Source organism: Neolamprologus multifasciatus, chromosome 12, assembly GCF_963576455.1.
Source record: "Neolamprologus multifasciatus chromosome 12, fNeoMul1.2, whole genome shotgun sequence".
Taxonomy (NCBI): domain Eukaryota; kingdom Metazoa; phylum Chordata; class Actinopteri; order Cichliformes; family Cichlidae; genus Neolamprologus; species Neolamprologus multifasciatus.
In genome coordinates this window covers 16005694-16029236 of record NC_140450.1, presented here as the reverse complement: position 1 = coordinate 16029236, position 23543 = coordinate 16005694, and the positions used below count along the sequence as shown (strand labels likewise).

The 23543-nt window shown below is 41.8% G+C and overlaps 1 protein-coding gene across 7 annotated transcripts; it reads right to left on the bottom strand.

Moving 5' to 3' along the window:
• Nucleotides 1-350: 350 nt before the first annotated feature.
• On the bottom strand, nt 351-22120 carry LOC146506677 (transducin-like enhancer protein 1). 7 transcript variants are annotated; one of them, XM_085180574.1, is made up of 20 exons: nt 21281-22118; nt 20850-20950; nt 20082-20145; nt 19380-19424; nt 14503-14565; nt 14304-14378; nt 11076-11295; nt 10788-10804; nt 8587-8700; nt 8390-8443; nt 8040-8189; nt 7794-7932; nt 7251-7450; nt 6155-6231; nt 5816-6065; nt 4731-4978; nt 4213-4360; nt 3878-4028; nt 3612-3688; nt 351-3185 (listed from the first exon to the last, which is right to left on the bottom strand). In XM_085180574.1, the coding sequence occupies exons 1-20, from the start codon at nt 21302-21304 to the stop codon at nt 3078-3080; spliced, it is 2325 nt and encodes a 774-aa protein (XP_085036700.1). In that variant the 5' UTR covers nt 21305-22118; the 3' UTR covers nt 351-3077. The 7 variants fall into 7 exon arrangements, with proteins under 7 accessions (XP_085036700.1, XP_085036699.1, XP_085036698.1 ...); XM_085180573.1 differs by having other exon boundaries at nt 14274-14378; nt 20850-20938; XM_085180572.1 differs by having other exon boundaries at nt 14274-14378; nt 21281-22117.
• Between the last annotated feature and the right edge of the window lie 1423 nt (nt 22121-23543).

Genomic DNA, 23543 nt, shown 5'->3' with positions numbered 1-23543 from the left:
ATAAGATTTTATCTCGTGTCAGCAGTTATGTGGGAAGCGGCGCTCTCTGAATCTTCACTGGATGTTTTTCATGTGACTCCCAAAATAATTATCCTTGATCAGATGCAGTAGGCCAAGTCACAGCTATTCATTTCATGCAAGTTTATAGTGGTAAGATGGCCAATAGGAGCAAACAGGATGCAGCTTTTAGCTAAGAAAAGCAATGTGTTATATGAGAGTTACATAATGACACTCAACTACAGTGTATTTTATTTTCATGATTCATCCACAAAAGCCAATAATTCCCTACATCTTCCTCCTTTAAAAACTTGAGTGTTGTTGTATCAAAGTGCAAAGTTAAAAGACACACGTTTTAAAAAAAGAAACATTTATTGTCTAGACATTTCAATCATTTTAGACCCACTAGCATTAAGATCACTTAGTATTTCTCCCGATTAGACGTATCTGTTTCATGTAAAAGACGTACAAAAAGTTTGTTTCTAAAGCAAATCTGGTAAGAAAAAAAGAACATATGTACATTTATACAAACAGAAACAGATTTAAGAACAAGCTAAGCAGAAGGTCGTGAAATTAATGAGCTGAAGCTAACCGACTCCTTCCTGAAGCTGAAGCGCAACTGCACCTTCTCTACCCTCGTCCTTAAGACGACGGTGAAAAATTACAATTTAAACTTTTCTTTAAAAAGTGACATCACGTTTCATTTCAAAGCTAAACTTTGAGCTAGTGTCCAATTTCAGAAATACAAGGTAAAGAAAGTATATAGCAAAAAAAAAATTTCATTTATTTAGTGAGTATAATCAGGAGAAGTTTTGTTTTGTTTGTTTGTTTGTTTTTACCCATCATGGTCACTTATGATTTCCCAAATACAAGAACATTAAATTACATGTTAAGCCTTAATTTGTTCCCATCCAGGAAATATAATCATCGATTCATACAATAAGACATGATGTGTTTCAAAGAGCGGTAAAGGCAGGGTGGGGGTGACTTACAGCGGTAAAGACATGGTGATTCTGTGACATCATTTCAGATCCATTGAGCAAAGCCCTTTCCGACATGCATTTCTTTCCTTTAATCACACTGCTTCATGTCTGAATGCATGAAGCAGCCTGTCACACTAGAATGGAGCCGGAAACACTGAAGTGTCACTTTCAACACAGAACAAAGTCTATTTTTCATGCCACTGTATTAACGGATGCACACACAAACTACTGCTGTGTCTCTATCTTCTAATCCACTATAGTTTTAATTGCAAGATTAAAACATTTGTCTATGAAGAATTTTTGCTATAATGGATCCAGGACAACAGAGTCTCTTTGTGACAACCGGTGCAGCACATACATACAAATTTCCCCCCCAACACGCACGCACACACACACACACACACACACACACACGAACCCCTTTCAGTGACTGACAGGGAGTTTTAAACATCCAGATGTAACCACACTAGAGTTAACACTGCCAGTGCAATAAATCTTTTGCACGTATTGCAAAACTCAAATCGGAAATCTGCATATATCATGTCTGAATGAATTCGTGTTTACTTTACCAATGCCCACACCCTACAAGTCAAAGAACATAAACCCCAAATATTTTTTTTAAAGTCATTATACTCACTTCACTACCCCAAAGTAGTCAACCTGGGAGAAACAAAGAGGGACCTACAGAACTTTACCAGTGTGATGAAGCCAGTAATGCTGTGTATCTAATGTCTGAAAGGGACTTAACTGTGGGGTTACTCTAAGGAAACACCCACCAACATGCACTGATGGCATAGATTACTGCTATATTGTTATTATTGCCAGGCCCCTGCCCCTTGCTTTTGTTAGAATAAAGCTCCATCTAAATATTTCTGTCAATATTGTGGAGATTTTACATTTGTGTAGGACAACTTTAGTGTGAAAATATATGTAACCTATGTAATAATAGAGAAGGAATAATAGAATTTGACAATTAGTTAATCAACTTTTTTGAAAACACCAGGTTTTCACTCTTGCTTTCACATTTTTCTCTTTTCTTTTTTAAAATTAAGATCACAGAAAGAAGGTTTTTCAGAATAACCCAAGTTAAGCATTCTGTAACATATTACCATTTCCTGTTCTTGAAGCTTATCTGGATTGTTATGCTAATTTTTCTTCACATAGCTGAGTGCTTTACTTTTTCCATTTGAAACTGGTATGGATCTTTAAAAAAAAAAAAACCCTATCATGTTACATGAGGATCAAATAAACTCATGACAGATGTTCGTGGCAGCATAATGTGAGACAAGTCATCATAGCCTTCAGCGTGTTTTAAAAATGTACCATTTGGACATTTTAAGTAGTTAAGTACAGCATGTAGGTGGAAAGCTACAACTACAGTGCAGTTAGTGAGGATAGGACTTAAGGTAAAGACAGAGAATGTACTTTTCAGACAGAGTAGGCGTATCAGAACAGCAAGCTGAGGTTTTAAGGTCAAACAGCCATAGCTAAGAGGAACGAAAGGCTGTGAGCGTCTTCTGAACCAAAACACAAATCAACATATTCCGCATTCACTGTTTGAAAATGTCCCTCCATTCTGTTGTTCCTCTTTTTCTACCATCTTTCCAACATGATGCCAATTCTTGTCCATTCTTCCTTTTCCATTTGTCGTTTTTTTTTTTTTTTTTTTTTTTTTACACAGTCACCCCGCAGGCCTGAGAGGTTGTCCAAATGTAGTTGCGCTGACATTTAGTGTGTTTCAATATCTGATGTTCAGCAATGTTGTCTGAAGAGCTCGTTTCAGAGTCCCCTTTGGTCCTTCTCTGATTCGTGTAAATGATCCCAGGTTAGCCCCCAGCAGTAAGCAGATATCTGAATATTTCCTGTGCTTCCATTATCATCCACTTGCTCCAGTTTATTCCCAGCTGAGTTGGAGTCATGTACACAGGCACAACAGATCAGTGCATATACAACATGGGTCTCCTTTTTGTGTTTCTCTGAAGGTTTTCTAACAGAATAAAGAATGTGCCATCAAGGTCCACCTTATCTGTGGTGTGTTTCTAGAAACACAGAGCATATTGGAAAAAGAAGAAATGTCCCAGCTTTCTTTCCACATATTTAGTAGATGACCTCATAAACAGTGGCCTTCTTGTCCCCTGAACCAGTAACAATGTACTTGTCATCCACAGATATGTCACAACTTAGTACCGAGGATGATTCTTTAGACTGAGGAAAAAAGAGATAGGGGGAAAAAAAGTCAATAATGAAACGTTTTAAAAGAAAACTAGAAAATAAATTCATGTGTGTTTGTATGGAACACAGTGCTTAAAAGATTTAAAGTTGTGCTTTTAAAATTCACTGAATAGTACTGAAAGTAATATGGGAGCGTGGGACTGCAAGGCTTTTACCTCAGTACTCATATTTCAAAGTATAAGCACGTTTTTCTGTATAATTCTCTTTAAACAACCTCCTTTGTTGGACAGCACTGACTGTTTCATAGCATTGACTCAGTTACTGCATGGATGCAAAACAGTGCTGGTGGATTTTGCAGTGTGGTTTATTAAAGCCAAAGCAGCAACTTTCGAGGAGCCCATTTTGTGTCATTTATGTAAATATATAATACAAGGAATGTACTGATCAATTGCCACCAACCTGGAATATGCTCGCCCCATAAGGTGTCCTCCATGCATTCAGTAAGTTGTCCTTTCCTGTGCTCACAAACCATTTGCCTAGTAGAAGAGTAAATACAAGCATGCACAATATAAAAAATGAAAGCACTGTAGAATTGAACACACAACGTACAGACATAACTTCAGTGAAACCACTAGGTTGGGGGTGTCTTCACCTAACAATGGATTCCAAGCCCACGTTTTTTTCCACCTCTATTTTGCAGCTCATTTAATATGCAAGTTGCTTACCACAGTAGGCAAACTGCAGGGAGAGCACACAGCTCTCATGTAGATGAAGCTGGTATTTATCCGGTTTGGTTACATGAAGGACCTCAACATTGCTACTCTCCATTCCAACAGCGAGCCATTCTCCTGTCGGACAGTAGCCGAGCGAGAAGATCTGAACACAAGAGAAAATAAATATTAATAAGTCCTGTCAGGATTACAAATTTAACCAACTGATACACACAGATTTTGTTTTAGTGGGGATGCTACTTTAAAAGAAAAACTGAAACTTGTGGATTTTTTTTTTTTTTTAAAGTAAATGACTGAAATAATGTTCAAATGCCTGTATGATTGTGCACCTGTGATGTAAAGTCATGCTGCTGCAGCTGCCGTCCCTCCCTCAGATCCCAGGAGCGGACTGTGTTATCCAAGCCTCCGGTCCACAGCTTGGTGCCATCATTGGAGATGTCGATACAGCTGGCTCCATCTGTGTGGCCCTGGAACTGCCTGCGGGATACACACATACATTCTCAATTAAATAAAGACAGACATTTTGGAACAAGGAACCAACCATGAGCTGTGCAGGGCAGTTGGTATGCATCACATGTTACCATATGGAGAGTGCTTACAGCATTTCTCATCAGAAGCCACTTTTGTAGTACTAACACTAGATTGTCTGCCTCTTGGTGCTACAATCATAAAGGTTAAATCAGTCAGGGGCTGAGAGTGCAAATTAAAGGTCAAATCTGTTGCTTAGAGGAGATTAAAAAAGCCAAGCAGTGATTGTAGATGTCCTTAACATTTAGCAGAGGCATATATTTATTTGCAGCAATCTTCTGAAGAGTGACAGAAGTAAAAGCATACAGTTATCTTTTACCTAACGAGTGTCTGGTTGTGCAAGTCCCAGACTGCGATGTTTCCATCGCTGCAGCAAGAAAAGCAAACTTTGGAGTCCGGGCTAATTGCCAGAGCATAGCATGCTGGTGCTGATGATGTTAACTCTGCTTTAATCCTGGGAGTAGGTGTGGCCAAATCCCAGATTGACAACGTGCTTGCCTCGCCTCCCACAATAAGCGTCCGACCATCAGGGAGAAGACGGCAAGACCGGATGTAGTTGTCTCGGTTCTAATTTGGTAGGCACAAAAAAAGTTAGTATTTAGTACAATATAAAACATTTTATTGTGTTGTATATTCACCACATACATTTAGTATTCACTATTCTGCAATCTAGAGCACAAATTGTAGTCTGATCATTTCTGACAAACAAGTGTTCCTCAAACTAATACTCTGAACTATATATTATGAGGCCATTACTGTAGTCATATCCCGGAAGGAGTATAGTAAGTAAAGCTAATTTTTCATGGGATTTGACAAATTTGGCTTGTCCAAACAGTCCGATACTTTTTGTTATGTGGACTGATCACCATCAAAACACTGCCAAGTGGTCAAACCAAGTCTGGTCAGGTAAAAGGGAAGCTGATGTCACCACACGAATAACACAGACAGGCAGAATAACAACAAATTAGTGTTGTAGAACAGTTTTCTGTTATGTCTCCGCTATGCATGTTGATGCCAGTCTCCCCTCACAGCTTCTATGTTTGGCTTTGTTTTGTGCTCATGTTAATTTCCCTTTTACTTCTGCAAAATAAACTCATTGTTATATGTGGTCTCCTCTTTTGAGCTAGTCCAAAACCCTATTGTGGCAGGAAATATTTCCCACTTCTGCACCTCAACAGGCCTTGCAGCAAAAGTACATTAACTTTTGGGTGGTGCAGTTAGAATTTGTTAGAATTCATTTGCTGCTACAACTCGCCTTGCCCTTGTGGCGGCTGATTCCTTTGCAAATTATCCCCTAGATTCTAACTTAAGCTATGTATATATAGAAAAATTCTCCTGTGTTTGTAAACTGCTATCCACTTTATGCAAACCATGAGCCAGCTCATAACAATACACCTCACTCACCAGACAGTCTAGCTGGGACACAGGACTCTTGTTTCCTGGGTGACTAATGTCCCACACCTTGACACAGCCCTTTCCTCCTGTGTACACATGTCGGGTGGGGTTACTGATGGTAACGGCACACACCACCTCTCCGTGGTTCAGTGTGTTGATCTGACGGGCATGTCGAGGGATCCCAGGCCCCACCAAAGCATCTGGAGGAAATGGAACTGGCTGCATCTGTCCGTCGGCCGCAACATGAAATGAATAAGCACTGATGACAGAGAGGAAAAAGGATCAAGAAAAAGAAATCATCATCATCATGGTAATTATAAGACTAATTATTTTTACAACTATACTTACGGTTTGCCACCAGGGATTCCTGTCAGACTAGGAGGCATTCCAGGAACTCGCATGTGAGGATGAGGATCAAAACCAACCTTTTGGACAGAAAACAGACATTTTATAATCCCAGGACTAACAAATACCCATGAGAATTGACAGAATGCACACAGGTCAATACTAACCTGTGAAAAAGAGCATAAACACTCATGAGCGCAAAGCTAACACATACTCTCAAGCACACATTAAACTGCTTATTCTAAATGACAACTACAAGAGACAGCAAACACACACAGGCAGATCTGTAGGTATTTGTGACTGCCTCCCACCCCATCCTCATCCAACAAACAAACACACACACACACACACACACAGCTGCTAAGTACACAACCTGAGTTGCTATCAAGTGTTGCTCAGACACTGCTGTGTGACTACTAAAGCTATTTAAACAGTGTAATGAACACTATGCAAATACAGCAAAGAGTAATGTGGTGAATGTACTGCACATAGGTATGCCATCTGTATAAATACTATCCAAAAGAAAGCAGGGACATGAAGCTTTGCAACTATTCACAATTTAATAGTATTTTTTTGTTGTTGTTTTGATTCTTGTTTTAAAGTATTCACATTGATTAATGTCACTTTCTTTAAAATAAAATAAAAATTCAATTCTTTGAGTATTTAAATGCCCTTTTAAGTTACAATGCATGACACGGGACACTACAACATAATGACTATTTCTTTAGAGGGTTGTAAGTTCATGAATGTGGTAGAGATGAAAATCTGCCTGGAGCAGGTTACAGAGTTTTATTGCTGAGAGGTGACAACAACTGCTGCCCACCTGCTTCAGGTATAATAGCAAAGAGAAAGGCACAGTTGAAAAGTTTAATGTGAAGGGAGCAGAACTCAAAAATGCACTCTGTTCTTTTCACACACATTCACTGGCATGAAAATTCATAAAACTAAAGAATCCAGAAGTGCAAACCTGACACCAGGCTAACATAACTTGTAGCATCTGAGTTTCTGCCAAAGTTCTATCTTGGCATGCAATCCATAGACATACACAGATTTAAAAAGTCATCTCATTTTATCACGTTAGTCTTGTTCTTCTACTCACCATTGGTGACCGCCCGTATGCGGCCACTGCAGCTGCCGCTGCAGCACTCATCTGAGGTGACATGTTGTGCAGTCCAGCAGCATAGGCTGCAGCTCCAGCTGCACCAGCTAGCTCCCCATTCATTCCTGCTGTGTGGGGCAACATGCCAAATGCACCTGGATATGGACCTGGTACAGCCAGGGGAGTTCGCAAACCTGCAGCTGGAAACAACCACAAGAGAATTAGTTAATGTCTAAGAATGCAAGTCTACGTTTTTTCACCACGCACTTATCAGACATTACTGCCAACGCTTGACCAGGCTATCATGTAAAAGGAACTTAAACCTAGGTAAACTGAGATTTCTAACCAGATATCTTGCAGTCACACTTCATATTAAGCTGTCTCTAGGATAAGGTTTTAAATATCTTCCATGAAACTGACTGAACGAGGAGACTTCTGCCTGAAGCAAGCAAACTCTTAGTATTGAGGTCATTTTATTTGCCTCTAACAGAAAACTACATCATTTTATAACTATTTATTAAGTAGTAAGTTTAAATGACTTACTAGGTGGATGTGGTATTTCCATTGAGGGGGGTTTTGAAAGATTTGGTCGGATTCCAGGTGTGGAGCTGGGCCCGGGGGTGGAGTCACCTCTAGGCGTGGGTGTGCTTGACTTCAGCCCAGGTGTACCTGCCTTATCTCGCTGCCAAACACCAAGGGATAATTATAAATATACAATAAATCAATCAATCACTCCATTTACTGGGTATATTTATATAAAACAAATAAGTTTTTCTTTTCCATTCCTACCATTGCCATCTCTTTAGACTTTAGGGAGGAGGAGCTGGCTGATGATGCAGTAGAGGCTGGACTACAGGGGTCTTTCTTGAGAAGACGCGCTTTATCCAAGCCATTTTCTCTAGGAGAAGGAAGAGGTGTGCCACGAGGGGAGGCTGGATCCTGGTGAAGTAACAAGAAGTCTGTTAACTATTTGGGAGTTCAACTTAATACAATCTGACAGTCTCCTTGAAAGAAGAAGACCACAGACACCTGAATATGATGCACATCTTAAAAATGGACCATTGATGTAATGTAATTTAAGCATGTACCAGACTCAGCACAAAAACTAACATTTATAAAATATATTCAAATGTACTGACCTCATTTGAGACATCCACCACCAAATTGTCATCACTTTTCTCTGCGTCACTATCCTAGGGAAGAAGATCAGTTAGATAATCAAATTAGTCCATTGACTGGCTGTATAATTAATAAAATATGTTCAAATGAATGAAGACACATTCCTTTTCCTTTGTCACGTTACATTAAAGACACAGGTACCAGAGAGATTCCTTACATAGTGACTTGAGTCTTTGTCCTCCACCTTTCGCTTTTTGGTGTCATTTGAGAAGTCAGGTCCGTTGCGTCGCTTATCTGAATTCCTAAGACTTTCTGGCAGCAAGGAGTTACTCTGCGAATTAAAGCAACGAGGAGGATGAGAAGGGCAGAACACTGCCGTTCATAAAAATATGAAAAAGAAAAAGGACAATTTGGAGGATAAAGACAAATTTTGCCATTTACAGTTCTGATTTCACTGAGTTGTGTATGCATCCTGCATAAGCTCACTAAAGTGTCTGATCCGTCTACCACTAATTACAAGAGCTATTCAGCTATGTAGAGCAGGTTAGAAAAACATACTCCTACTTGCAAATAGGTTAATAGTTCACAGAAGCATGAATTAAGCAGCACTAACACTTAAACAGCAACCTCTTTTCTCACTTGACCAAAGCCCGTCACAGCCACACACAAACACATGCCTCTGAAGTTGATGATTACATTAAGTGGCTCTCAAAATCTATCAGTGCTCCCTCTCCTGGCTCTGACAAGCTGCACTGGCTGTACTGAGAGTGTGGGTGAGAGTGTGTGTGTGTTTGTGTGCACAGTGTGTAATTGACTGTGAAAGCCTGTGTGTACGAACAAGTGTGTAACAGACTGTGAGTGTGTATTGCTTGCATAACACTCCTGTGTCCCTGCGTCCCAAGACTACACATACACACAGAGCTGCCTCCCCCTGGCCTCCTGACCAATGGATCCTATTGTTAATGGATTAAAGCTTCATGTTGAGTCCATTATAGTCTCAACCTGTCAATGAAATGTGCATCCAACATACACAAACACATGTGCATGCACACATCAAGCAAGGGAGTGAGTGCTTGGGCTTTGAGGGGGGAAAAGGGTAAATGAAGGAGGAATGGAGGGAGGGTGTGAGAGTGTGGAGGAAAAGAAAGGGTGACAAGAGACGAGGGACGGAAAAGACTTTCGGGGGGGGGGGGGTCTGTATTCTGCCAAAGGCCTCTTCCTTCATACCCCCCCCCCCCCCAAACCTCCTTTCCTTTCCTCCCCTCCCCTCTTTATTGAAAGGTTTTAGTGAGCTGAGCACAGAAGCACTGACCCGCAAAACGTAAGCAATTTCCCCCCTCCCTCTCTCTCTGTTCGCTTTTAGCATGGTGCCTCTCTCTCCCATCTCTGAAATACACACATACACACACGATGTCACATGACTGCTGGTCCCTCACCCCCGCTCTTCCCCAAGCCCTCCCCCTCTCAGTGGTGATGATATTAAACACAATGAGAGTCTTTAAGCGAGGGATAAGGGGCGGTGGGAGGGGGAGAAGGGGGTAATCTGTTCACTGAGGTGTTAAATAGGCACAACAATGCAGGCTAGGGTTGAGAAGTGTGTGTGTATGAAAAATGTGTGTGTGTCTGTGTGTGACCATGCTAAAAAGCTCATTTGGAGGAGAAAGGAAACCTAAGTTCAGAGCAGATCTAGGGCAGAACTAAACAGGCAGGCCAAAGCCCTACCCAAAGAAATCCCACCACCCCTGCAGACACGGACACACACACACACGCACGCACACACACACACACACACACACACACACACACACACACACACACACACACACACACACAAGCTGAGAGTCAAAATGCAAAACTTAAAAAGGTAAAAGCTATCCGGGTGTGAAACAGCACTAAAACCTACAGGGTGCTTTTATTCATAATGACATGGTGTCATAAATTTTATTGATCCCTGAGGGGGAGTTACATAATAAAAGCAATTTCAATATAATGAGGGGGGGGGGGGGTGGTGGGCAGCAACAGGTGACATCTACTCGCATTATGAAATTCTGTCCTACAGCATTTGGATCGATTTGACATCAACCTTTAGCTACTGCATTTTCAATTAAACCCTACAACTTCTAAGAACTGTATGAGTGGCCAAAAATAACCTTTTATATAAGTGCATTAGTGAAAACCAAGCAATTAGCATATCTCTTGAAATTATATAAATTAAATATGTATAATTACTGTGTGTGTGTGTGTGTGTAAATTTGCATTTGACTGTGTTTAGGAGCAGTTTACTTACTCACAGCTATCTATTAACTAGAAGAACAAAGCAAATTTCCCGTAAACCTAAACTATCCCTCAAACAAAAGTAAGACAATAGAGTAGCTCACCAGCGCAGTAAACATTGCTGCAGAAAGAGGAAGTACTTACTGTGCTGGGCTCTCGCTCTGTTGTCATTGGAAAAGCGTGTGTGTGGTTGAGGTCACGGGGGGTTTACCAGAGCAGAAAAAAACACAAACAGATAAGGGAAGAAGAATGAGTTCAAAATGTCTTTGCAACTAAGAATCTGATGTTCAGAGTAAATTGACTCAGAGTCTGAGAATGACATGATAAGCAGATAAAAAACAAACAAAAAAAGACTTCATTGCAACACAACTCATACATAAACAACCTCTTTCTATCAGAAGTGTTTCTGTGCTGGAAGGTGCGTCTCCTTACCTCTCAGGTGTTCAGGTCCTGCAGGGTGAGAGTCTTGTCCAGACATGTGAGGTTTTTTCTCACCACTCTCTTTTCCTGCCAGATGAGGAGGAACAGCTCCGAGTGCTCCTGACAGAGCCAGAAGACTAGCTGAACCACCCAGCTGAGAAGGATGGAGGCCAGCAGGGTGAGGAGTGAGGGGCACAGGAGCACCACCATGGTTATGGGACAAGTGCTGCTGCTTTAAGAAAGAGACGGGAAGGGGAAAAAACAGAAGGCGAAAGAGGTGGTTAAAAACATTTTTTTAAAAAGTGACCTGCTACAAAGAAGCACCAGTCCATTTTTATTTAGTCTGTGGTATACACAGCTGGACCTATAACAGCCATACAGATGAATAAAAATCAGTTTAAAAGAACCACACCTATGTGGGTATGACCTAATTCAGCAGTCTTGATGTAGTGCAATACATTACAATCCTGGCTAAAACCAAAAACAAACAAACTAAAAAACAGAAGTTGAGTTCAACGAGAAGTCTCAAATTTCATAATACAACTACCATAAATGTTTAAAGCAACAGTATCTGACACCAAAACCCCAACATAAAAGCAAGCCAAAAACAGCTAAAACTTAACAATGCTCTGTAACCTAATCAAAAGAGACTTCTGTCCCTATTAAAGTCTTCAACAGATGGGACAGTTTCTTCACTGTCTGGGGTTTACACCACCTCAACAAGCTGCTGCGCTCTACAAGGTGGTGAACACAGCCTCTCCCCCCTACACACATCCTCCTCCCTCTAAGGTCAAACACTGAACAATACTGACAGCTGGGATCACAGCCCAAACCCTGAGGATGTGGAGGGGGTAGGAGGGAGGAATGACGAGAGCCCCAGCTGCTGCTTGCACTGTCAGATCTTGTGAGGGAGTGAGGCGACTGAGCAGAGAGGGGAGGAGAGAAGGAGAGAAGAGGGTCAGAGAGACAGAGAGAGAGGGAGAGCCAGTTTGGCTGGCAGCCCTGCTCTCTCTTTCACACCAAATCAGGCGCTCGTCTGAGCGTGAAATGCCTTTGTGTTCCAAAACATCATTATTGCCTCCTCAGACAGTAGCTGCGGGAATCCAAGCTCACTGATTCGCCGCAGGGAGGGGAGGAGGAAGGAGGGAGAGAAGAAGAGAAGGTGGGGCACAGGAGGCGACTCGGTGGGGGTGGAAGCAGTGCTGAAGGTCAAACCGACTTTTATCTCACCTAATTGACGCACCCACCCCACCCCCATCTCACTTTGGATCCCCCGCCCCATTTTACCTCTCCATCTATCCTTTGCTCCCCGCATCCTCCCCCAAAGAATGGAGGTAAAACAACAAAACAGTCTTTTAGCATCAACCCCCATGCCTGCCTGCGCACACACACTCAATTTCCAGAGTTAGCTCGCCTGCCAAACAATCAAACATAAACACACCCACACGTCACACTTGATCACACTTAACATGCATACGCATAGTCTAGATAAACAAGGCAGGCACACACATCCTCACTCAACCATCCTGCCTCTGCCTGTTGTTTTCTGGGGATAACAGAAAAGCATGCTCTGCTACACACAAACGCACACACACAAACAGATGCAAAGCACACACACGCACGCACACGGATACACAAACAGGACCCCTGATGGGAGTAAATGGAGGGGAAGTATTGGTAGAGGCAAGGGGAGCCTGGTTTGTCATGGGATGTTAGTGTGAACTGGTGTGTCTGCGTGCATTTGTGTGTGTGTGTGTGTGTGTGTGTGTGTGTGTGTGTGTGTGTGTGTGTGAAGTTGGGGGCAACATGCTTCATTACGCTCATTTAACTCACAAACAGGGTGAATGACAGGCTGGCGTGGGAGACGAGAGGAGATGGGAAGGGGGAGGGGGTCTAAGGGCAACGCTGTGACCCCCCCTTTTACAAACACAAAAATCCTGCAATTAAGACTCAAACAGCAACTGCCAAATCCACCTCTCACACCAATCAGACACTAACAGAGACCCCCATCAGTTCACGCCAACTAACAAGCCCACCCCACATCACACCAAGCCCTCTCCAGACCCCTCCTCTTTCCCACATTCCCCTTGAACCAAACCCATAGCGTCTCCTCCAGCCAGTCAAGCCCCTATGGCTCCTATAAGTCCGAGTAATAATGGTTCTCTAATCCCACCCAAAGAGTCATCACCACCAACAGCTAGACTCTCCATCTCCGTTTTGCGTTGAGCATCACTGTCAAACCTCAAGGAAAAAACTACTTTTTACTCTTAGTGTGACAAATCATTTTCTACTTAAGTATGAATAGCTGGTCATGCCCCATCAGTCTTCCAAGTCTGTCAACATCTTTTCAATAAACACCTTTCATAATTCCTGAAGCATATCCTCTTTGTCAACTTACTCATAACGAAAGAGTCCAGTTCTATCAATCAAAATCAAAACCATAGTCTCAAAGAGAAAACATATTTGCACAAGGGTTAATTTTCTTTCATTTCCCATAAAAATCTCTCATATGCCCTACATCTAATTCTACAGTCTAAGTCCAGTGTTGGCTTATATCCTTGAGTTAAGTCTGGTGACAAAGGAATAAGGAATCTCATTTAAAAAAAACACAGTCTCAGGTATATTCCTAAAACTTTATATAGATATCTGTTATGATTTGGTAGCAGTTCTCAGGGTTTTAACTGAAATGAGAAGAGAGGAAAAAAAAGACAAGACAGGTGACCGAAATAAGAACTTTTACCTTGTGTTTGACTTTGACCCATTTGTGTTTGAGTAAACAGTAAGATGTGTATTTACAATCCATTTTTACTATGTAAACAGAACAAATTGTTTCTTCAAATAGAACACAGACCTTTGATGACACAACAAGACTGTGGAAAACGTGGCTTCTATGTTAATCATTAAATGGTGCATATGCAATGTATTAGGTAATTTGCTATACTAATGTCCATGTCCTTATTATGGTTGCCCCCTAGGCAGCTACTAACACTAGTCATACTTACTATGTTAACTGCACACAAAGAACAACAAGAACAAACAAAGAAGATTACTGTGGTACCCAACAACAACCTGAGAACTGAAATAATTTTATTACCAGAGCAAAATCAAACTGTGTTCCAAACTTGTTTGTGTAGGGAAAGAAATATTTCCTATGGAGTAAACACATACACTGCGATAGTTAATGCAAAGAGAAATTAAAGGAATACACACTGTAGGTGGAAGACCGGGCAGTCCACGTACCCCGATGACAGCATTGAGCTCTGCCATGGTCACCTGTTTGGCTCGCTCCACAGCCTGAACCACCTGCTGCTGATGCTGTAAAACAAAGATGCACAAACGTTTGCCAAAGCCTGAGAGTAATGGCAGATTTACCAGTAAAATTAGAGTGTATAAATGGGATACAAAGCACAGTCTGTAGCTCTAAGTCACGCATACTTACCTCCTGTGAGAGGAAGGGAATGACTTGCGCACAGATGGTGTTTAGTCTCTTGGCAATCTCAGTCTGATGAAGTAAGAGACACACACAGATAGAAAGAGACTTAATTGTTGATAACATAATTACATTCATTTAGAAAAGACATCTGTTCAGTAACACCAATAAAGCAATAAACGTGCACACACACACACACACACACAAGAAAGTGCTGCCACCACAGCAAGCAAGCACCCCCCCCCACCCCAAAAAAAAAAAAACCTACCAGACAATGATACCAATGACACTCATCGACTTCTCTCCACACAGAAATCCAGTGTGTGCCATTTTCAGCACACACAGTGTAATGAGATTTTCCTCTCTAATTATAATTGTGGGCTCAGCTCAGGTTTCTCTCTTACCCGTTTTATTTCTTTTGCTCCCTCTCCGTCTGTCCTCTGTGTTCTTGTCCCTCTTCCCATCAGCACTTCAACATAATCTCATCAACTACTAACTTGGTTTGCTCTCCCTCGGTATCCATGCCAACACATCCGCCTGCCCCTTAAACCCCCGGAGGTGGTTACAATTGGCTGAAACCAGATACCCCCGTGGTGGCATCAAATCAGATAAGGGGACTCATATTACATATCATCCAATCAAATTGATACGAGGACGACCAGAGTGAAGTGGGAATTGGGGACCATGAAAGGTAGTAATGGCTCAGACGACACACACATAAATATATAGATACATAGAAACATGCATCATATCACCCTGTATTATTGTTGGGTGAATACTCAGGAAAAATGCGATGGTTGTCGTCACCGAAACAACAAATGGTTTTATGGAAACTTTTCAAAACTCGGCCAAAATTAAGTCAACAAGCTAGAAAGAAATGTAATATCCCACAGCACAAAGCAACCACCTGTGTGGGTTTAACTAACCCAAAAATGACTTCCCTTGCTATGCAACTGATATATGTCCTGTTAACCCACTTTACAGTAATAGCAAACAAGTAACTGTTCAAGAATTCATTGCCCTAATCTCCCATCTACATATAATTAATTTAACCTGACAGTCTGCTATTGTTTACAAATTAGAAATTTGAAGAAATGGCCACAAAGTCAGGGGATTAAAGCTATTACAGATCATCCAGAGAGTGATGGTAAAGCTAACATAGGCAAAACCTTTTTTAACCTGTCACTGAACAAAAATTCAACACTAATCTATGAGTAAAGTGTAATCAAAATGTTCCGAGAGGAAACCTGACTTCTGCATGTTCTTTTGGCTGTTTTAAAACTGTGAAAAATGCGGAGAAAAAGACTTTGGGAAAACGCCGATATTTTTAAGAATAAAGTAGCTCCTGTTGGCTGTTCTGCAAATGCAGATGTACATGAATGTCCCTTCAGATGGAAACCCTGATTGACTCATGGGAAATCCCACTGGGAAACTTGCTCTTCAATCACTGGCATGAACTGGCCGCACAAAAAGGAAGATGGTCTTGTCAAACAAAGAGTCTAAAAGGGAGACAACCAATAAACACATTAAAGCATGGTGTATGTTTCTTTTACAAGTTGGAGGATCGCTCATTAGGTAAAGGGGAGTGTTAGTAACGTTGCACACCTAGCTAATGGCATGGTAAGTTTCCAGACATCAGCAACTGTTTGAAGGAGACATCAATATACAATATGTTATAGAGTTTTATTACCCAATGAAGGTACATCACAGCACAACCATTTTGGAAGCATGACTGTCTGTTAAAACTTCATCTCAGTCCTTCCACTAGTCACTGAGATATTTCAGCTTGAGCTAAAGTCCAAAGGCTGACAGGCGCTGCCATCTCTAAAACTTTAAAACCATGGAGTTGCTGCTGTAAATTATTTAATGATTTTAATGGGTCTGACAGCTCCTGAAAAACTGAAGTGGAGACGTCCTCTTTAGCTGGAGCATACTTGCGCTCAATTAGATGTCTCTGTCACGCACACACCTGTCAGCTCGCCAAACAGCCACAGTTCAGCCAATTATGTACTTGGATGAGCTAAATCAAGTGCTACTGTTTTCACAATGAGTCTTGAACTACACACATAACTGCTTCAAAAATAATAGTACTTTCAGTTATATTTATAAAAATTATTAATATATTTATAAAGTAACACAACATACATCTTGACAAGTCAACAAATGATACTCCCCAGACAAATTTAAATAGGGTGGTTGAATAAATACTCCACGTAAAAGTAAGCAAAGTCCGAACAAATAGACGTAAGTATATATGGAACAGCTTCCCTCTGAGAAAACTAAACACTGAACAACTGACTCTTTATCCAGAATCAAAAGACATGTTAAGCCTTCAGAGTACGCATACCTCCATGTCATAACTACATGAGCTCAGCAGCCTTGCCACAGTTTTAACATTGCTGTCTGTGTATGTGCACCTGATGGCTACAGCACACTTTCGACAAATAAGAAAGGGGGATCTTAAAAACCTGTATTCTGTCCGGTTTTAAAGTTTCAGACTTTCCTGTACTGCCAAAGTATGCCAAAAATAACCAAGTCATTCCATACCAAGAAATCTTGAAATGAAAAGCTATTTCTGGCATACTATGTATATCCATTCTAAGAATTCTGAGTTGTAAGCCTATAATTAGCTTTGTATACAGGATCATTAGGCTGCCTGAGAATAGTGTGACCAGATACTAGGGCAACCCAGCAAACCTAAGTTGAGAGACAAAGTCAAATGCTCAAATTTCCCAGGCTGCAGCCAAGACTTACAAGTTCATGGTGTTGGCTTCAAAAGTCTCTCCTCTTGAACAGGGTGACGTTATAGTTTATCTAACTGAATTATATTTGCTTGTGGGGAAAAGCTGCAAAAAGTTTTCAGGCAGCAGCTCAGGTGCTAACCAATCAAATTATGTTATGCAAATGTCCTGAGAGAGCAGAATGAAGATGGAGTACTCCGTCATTCATCTGAACTTTAGCAATAATCTCCAGAAAACAAACTAGACTTCTAACAGTGGAGGAACAAAGACTGTTTTGTGATTTTTGGCTATATTTATGATGAAAATGGTCAAGTTAGAAGCAACAAAACATGTTTCTTTTTCCACTGCTTGGTGCCCAGCCTTTGTATAGGTGGTACAGAGGAAGGGAAATAAAGTATTGTTGTGTGCACTAAAGGAAAAAGCAATGTGACTGTGATATTACTAAATCTAAATGTCAAAACTGAAAGCTGAATATCCACCCAATAACCAAATATTAGTGTCCAGCTCAACCAGTTCTCTTGTATATGCTTACATTTAGACCCAACCAGCTACACTAAGCTCATAACTGCTAATCAAAGCTTTCTTTGCTTGCTTTGTGATTTTACACAATATGATCTGTTGTTACTCTACTACGCCTCTCCCCCAACATTGAGACATGTCTAATGTCAAGAATAAAAAAGTAAAGAAAATCCACAAAAACTCACAGCCTGTGCATCCAAACCCTTAAATTAACATTTCTATATAGTGAATGAATCGAACAATGACTCATAACTGAGACAGTGGGTGAACAGAAGTTGAGGATGCAGAGAAAAGATGCAAGCATACACAGAAAATGTGCGAACAGAGAAGCAGCTTCCCATTACACATATAATTGTAGCATTATGCACCCCCCACAAACGTACATCCTCAGCAGGAGGCGAGTTGTTAGTCTATATCCTCCATACACCCACCCACCCACCCACAGAAGCTTGTTGCTCTGACAACTGCAGTCCCAAGCTAATGACCTCCCCTGGAGCTTTAGTGAGTGTAACTGTGTGTTTATGTGTGTGTCTGGACAATAGGAAGAGATGCATCTCCCTTACAATGAAAGAGCAGTAGCTTCACATGGACATAAAATGAAAGAGGAGCCAAAGAAGGGGGAATTTAGGGTGGGGGGCGGTTTGTAGCGAAAAGGAAGAAGAGATCCCATAACTGTTATTGGAGAGCAGAGGAAGGTAGAAAGAAAAGAAGAGGACTTGGGGTATAAAAAGGGAGAATAACACAAGAGGAGAAGGAAGGGGAAGGAGTGTGAGAGAGGCGGAGAAGTATCCCCACTCTTCACTGAAGCATCCAGCCAATCCACCTCCAATTTCCTCTGGTCTGACTGGTCGATAGCTGTGGTAATTACTGGTAAACGCTCTGAGCCCTGCACCACTCCTGTGGGGAAATGTGTGTTTGTGTGTAGCAAGAGGGTGAATTTTTCCCCTGCTCATCATCCATATGTCTACACACTTAAAAGGAGAAAGATTTTAACTTTCACTGTCTGTGTACATGTGTATATGCATCAACAAGTTCTGTGCTTGTGTTCACTCTACCGTCTGTGAACTGAAACTGTCACTATCCTTGCGTTTTTGCATACATTACTTAGGGCTATGCAAAGTGCCCTTGCCTTTCTGCATGTGCATGTACACTGATTGGGTAATTGCCCTTGTTATTGTGCGCTTCATGTTTGAGTCTGCCTCGTTACTGTGTTAACCTCCCAACTTCAAAAAAGGGAGAGCTCCACTGTATCTCCTCCGTCTGCCTCACCGTGATCGATTCCTCTGCCCTCACCAGCCCTACCCCTCTAATGTAATAAAGCAGGCCGCTCCCCTAGACAGCACCAATCAATCTACAGAGCCATTCATCCTGCCTCTGGGCTCAGCCGGCCGGCCCTAACTGGGGAAATGGAGACAGAGCCCCATCGATCACAAATAAACACACATCCACACACACATATACAAGCATACAGTAAAAGAGAGAGACACACACACACACACACACACAAATGCACTCGTGCACACACAAGGACACGTCAACAGGCCCACACTCCACATACATCAAAATCCATCCATGAGAGGAAGAGAGATAAACAAGAGGACCGACAGAGTAGACGAGCAGCCATACCTGTTTGTGCATTTCAATGTTGAGGCCATACGACATCTCATAGTACTGGGGGAGGGAGGCAAAGAGCGAGAGGGTTAGAGGGGTGAAACAAATCCTAAACTCCTGAAAGAAAAAGCCTGAATAACTTAATAATTAGCTACACTGTAGATGTCTTTGAGGATATTTGCAGATCTTTTTAAATGAAGTGTTCCACAAAGAGGTCAAACTACTTTGAAAGTCAAAACATGCAAGTCAAATGCTTTTTAACTTGAACATGAGGCAATGCAACATGCTCGCAAACAATCTGAACTGAACAGCATTCGTGTCCATGTTATGTTTGTTTCTGTGCTAGATTAGAAGCTTTTGACACACAGCCACATTGCTTTGTGTAAAAGAGGTAAAACTTCAGTGATTAAAGGTGAAAAGTAAGCTCTCGTGTATATTTTATTTTCTGAAACAGTGAAACACATTTTAAATCAACATGAAAAGTCGTAACAGCACAGCATCTTTACACTGTAAAAGCAGGTGACACTTGCATGTTGCTCTTCCTCTTCCCTTCATTTAGTATTTAACAATACATATATTTTGTATTACGAGTCTTCAGATGGAAATTTGTATTCTGCTTTATAAGATATGGACAACTTTCTCCTCTAGGAAACTTTAGAACTCAGGCATGTGATGTGTGACCCTGCAGGGCAAATTAATTGAGTATAGGGAGCTCACCATGACGTAGTGCCTCTGCATCTCTGTTTTTTCACTGGCCAGCTTCTCACACTCCAGTTTGAGACTTTGAGAAAAAACAACAAGAAAAACAATACACCATTTACTTTGAGTGGGACTCAACATTTCAAGTTAAACTAATCAGTTTTCATTCTTTCTCTCACCCCTCTTGCTTGATGATTTAAACACCCTCTAAAACAGACCATGGAGATGTTTTCAAAGGAATTGGTGCAAAAATGGAAAACACGATGACTGTTCCCGTCAAATAATGGGTATACGTTTATGACAATCCTCTTCTTTGAATATGTAAATCAGAAACATTATGTCTGCAGGTCTAGCTTTCACCTGTTGTGAATAACCCACCCTGACAACATCTAGAGCAAAGTTAAAAAAAAACAAAAAGAAAAAAAAAGAAACACTCTGCTCACATGCAGTACTTAAGCAAGCCTTTTCCCTACACAGCTACACACACAGGGGAAAATAAGGCGTGATTTATGAAACCCTAAGCCCACACGCCACCCCTCTGGCTTTCACCCATCAAGAAGATGTAGACCTACCGCAGTGCAAGCGCTAACACTGATGCCTGCTTGCATATGTGTGCACTTTTGTATGTGTACGTGAACCTAATCCAGGTTTATGGGTTAGTCTGAAGCCAGGGTTGAGGTTTTGTTCATTATGGTTATGAGGATGACTGTGGTTAGGGTGAAGTTTAGTGTTGGGAGGGCAGATGACAATAGAGGAAAATGTGAATTGAGTGTTTGTGTTATCCACCTGTGGTACTGTGCCTGAAGAAACTGAAACTCCTCCTTGATGCGGTCCAGTGACTCTGGGATGGTGAACTTGAAGGGCTGGCCTGGAGCCTGGTGGGGCGTCTGGCGCGTGCGCGCGCGCACACACACACACACAGACGGATTACCAACATCACACTGGTACATTACTTACACATTATTGACTACATTATAAATATGATACTTTTCAGCACAAATACAATATCAACAACTTCTAAATATTAGTCATTATTTAAAAAAAACAAAAAGCTAAAACGCAGTATAATCAATCCCACTGTAGAGCCAAATTAGTTAGAAGACTGAGCTTAATATAAACACACAGGCAGCCCGGAGGGGCGGGTCATATAACGAGGTAATGTTACCCGGTTGAGCCCGGTGAAATGAGCGTCTGTTAATGCACAAAGAGCGTCTTACCGGGTGTCGCCCCTGGGGAAACATTGTTATCTCCGGGAGGATGAAACCGTTTCTTTCTTAAAACCCCGTCAAAGTGGGATCAAATGGGGATGAAAAGTAAGGTTGTGGGAAGCTCCCAATCACGGAGAGGAATCCATCCACCGTTGTTATTAGGACCCCCGGTCGTTAATTACAAAAAAAAGCACCGCTTGTCCGCTTCGTCTGGGTTCACCGACCGTTTAACGTGAATTTCCGCTTCTCCCTGTCTCTCGGTCGTCTGTCCCCCGCTCCACAGGCAGCGCGACCGTAAATCAACCGGAAAAACACGGGCAACGGCTCATTAGTTGAAAGCAGCTGAAGAGGGAGGGAAGAGAAGGGCTGGAGAGCCAGGTGAGAAATGAAAAAAAATAGGGCTGGAGCCACCTTCGCCACTCCGGCGTTTGTTTTGTGTGCGAACTGATGTATTCCGAGTATGGAGGGCCGACCAAACAAACAAACAAGATAAAAATCAACCCCGTAGATCCTCAACAGACAGCCGCAAACTGCCGGCGCTCAGTCAGAGCATCAGAAACAAATCCACACAAGTTAATTGCAGAGAAGAGTTCCCACTTGACTCGCCGCGGTCGCCGGCTGGCGGTTGAACGGTCAACAAATACAGAAATATTTACTTCCTCGATCAGTGTGGAAGCAAGCCTTGCCTTCAAAATAGATTTCTCGTTTTTAAGACAAAAAATAAAAAACGAGGAAATATGTCGTTGATTTTGATAACAACAACTCCCACAGCGGCGGGAACTGTTCACGGTCCTGCTCTGCTTTACCTCAATGGCAACTTTCTCACGCGGTTTCACGCTCACCCAGCTAACCGAAACTATAGGCCAGCCCACAAAACGCCTCCGAACCAATCAAAGTCTCCGCTCCACGTGGGGATAATAATGTGGGTTATGAAACTGGCCAATGGTCTCTCTGCAAAGTTCCTCGATTCCGTTGACCTCGTTGAGCTACGCAGATTTTGACCAATCAGCGCATCGCAAGGAGCTGCCACTTCGGAAGCGCGCAGGGCGGGCAGTGCGGTGGGGAAAAAGGCAAGTCTCAGCTGTCAATCAAAGTAACGTGGGTTCCAAGAGCAGAGCTGTAAATGTGCGCGTCCATATATACACACACACGCACACATTAACAAGCACACGCAGGCACACACACAAACAGAAAAACACAAATATTGTTTTTCTTAGCTGCCGTGAACCTTCCCAGCAAGTGTCGTGACAAATAACCCCAAATCTCTCTCTTCCTCTGCTTTCTCTCCCCCTCTATGTAATAATTTTCAGCGTGGGAATTGATTTAGTAGGACTTGAACGTGCTTTATGTTCTGCTTCTCCTAAAAAAAAATCGAATTATGCTGCTCATCTGTTGCAGTTTATTGCTATTTTCATACAGTCAGTCTACAGAGATCGCTCAGTTTGCCTCATCATGTTTCCTTCGCTGGCCAAGGACAAATCCAAAACTCCTTACTTGTACTGTGATGTCTTTATATCTCTTCAAAAACGTAGCTCGGCATTGTGCAAATGCGATTTTGACCCAAAGAAAGCAGAAAAATGCCAGGGGGGTTCCCGATTCGTTGTAATAAAGCTCACAGAATGGTATTTTATTATACCAGCAGTCAAAGCCAGACTGAAGCAGCTGTAAATAAAGACACACTAACAAGTGAGCAGCGCACACAAAGAAAAAAAGCAGATAACAAGTCAGAGTAGCTGCTAAAGTAATGAATACAAAAATATAAATGATAAAGAGGCTTTTATTGAAAATGTGTGAAGAGATATGACTTGCCACCTTCATCAAAAACGAAGACCATATCTCTTGCACATAAAAGTTTCAGCAATGTTTTTAAAATAAACATGTCACCATTTATTGCTCTCCTCACCAACATGCACAAGTTATAGCTCCATTCCCAATAAAGGCTATTGCTAAATTACGCTCATTTTTGAGTGTTTTTGTGCCAGCTACCTGATGAAATACTGCATGGCTGAAGTCACCACATTGTGACTGGCGAGGGGTGTTTGAAGCTGAGTCATAAAGGAGGCTCTATAAAGGGATCTTCTCTACTCCTCTTATCCCATCTACGCACTGCTCACTTCACATTGGATGGCCCCTCAGAGACACACTGGCCCGTGATTGGCTTGGAGACCTCAACCCCCTGACCCATGTGACCTCTGACCTCTATGGCGGCTGATCCAGTCCATATGAGAGACTCCTGACTGTGACCAACAGTGACCTTTTTTTGCAGGTCTCA

What these genes read in the sequence shown, in the direction of transcription:
- LOC146506677 (XM_085180567.1), bottom strand. Translation starts at nt 21,013, where the DNA reads ATGTACCAGTGTGATGTTGGTAATCCGTCTGTGTGTGTGTGTGTGCGC. An exon ending in CATACGGGCGGTCACCAATG is followed by an intron (nt 6,232 to 7,250) that starts GTGAGTAGAAGA and finishes TCTGTCCAAAAG; the next exon opens with GTTGGTTTTGATCCTCATCC. An exon ending in GGAATCCCTGGTGGCAAACC is followed by an intron (nt 6,066 to 6,154) that starts GTAAGTATAGTT and finishes CTCTGTCATCAG; the next exon opens with TGCTTATTCATTTCATGTTG.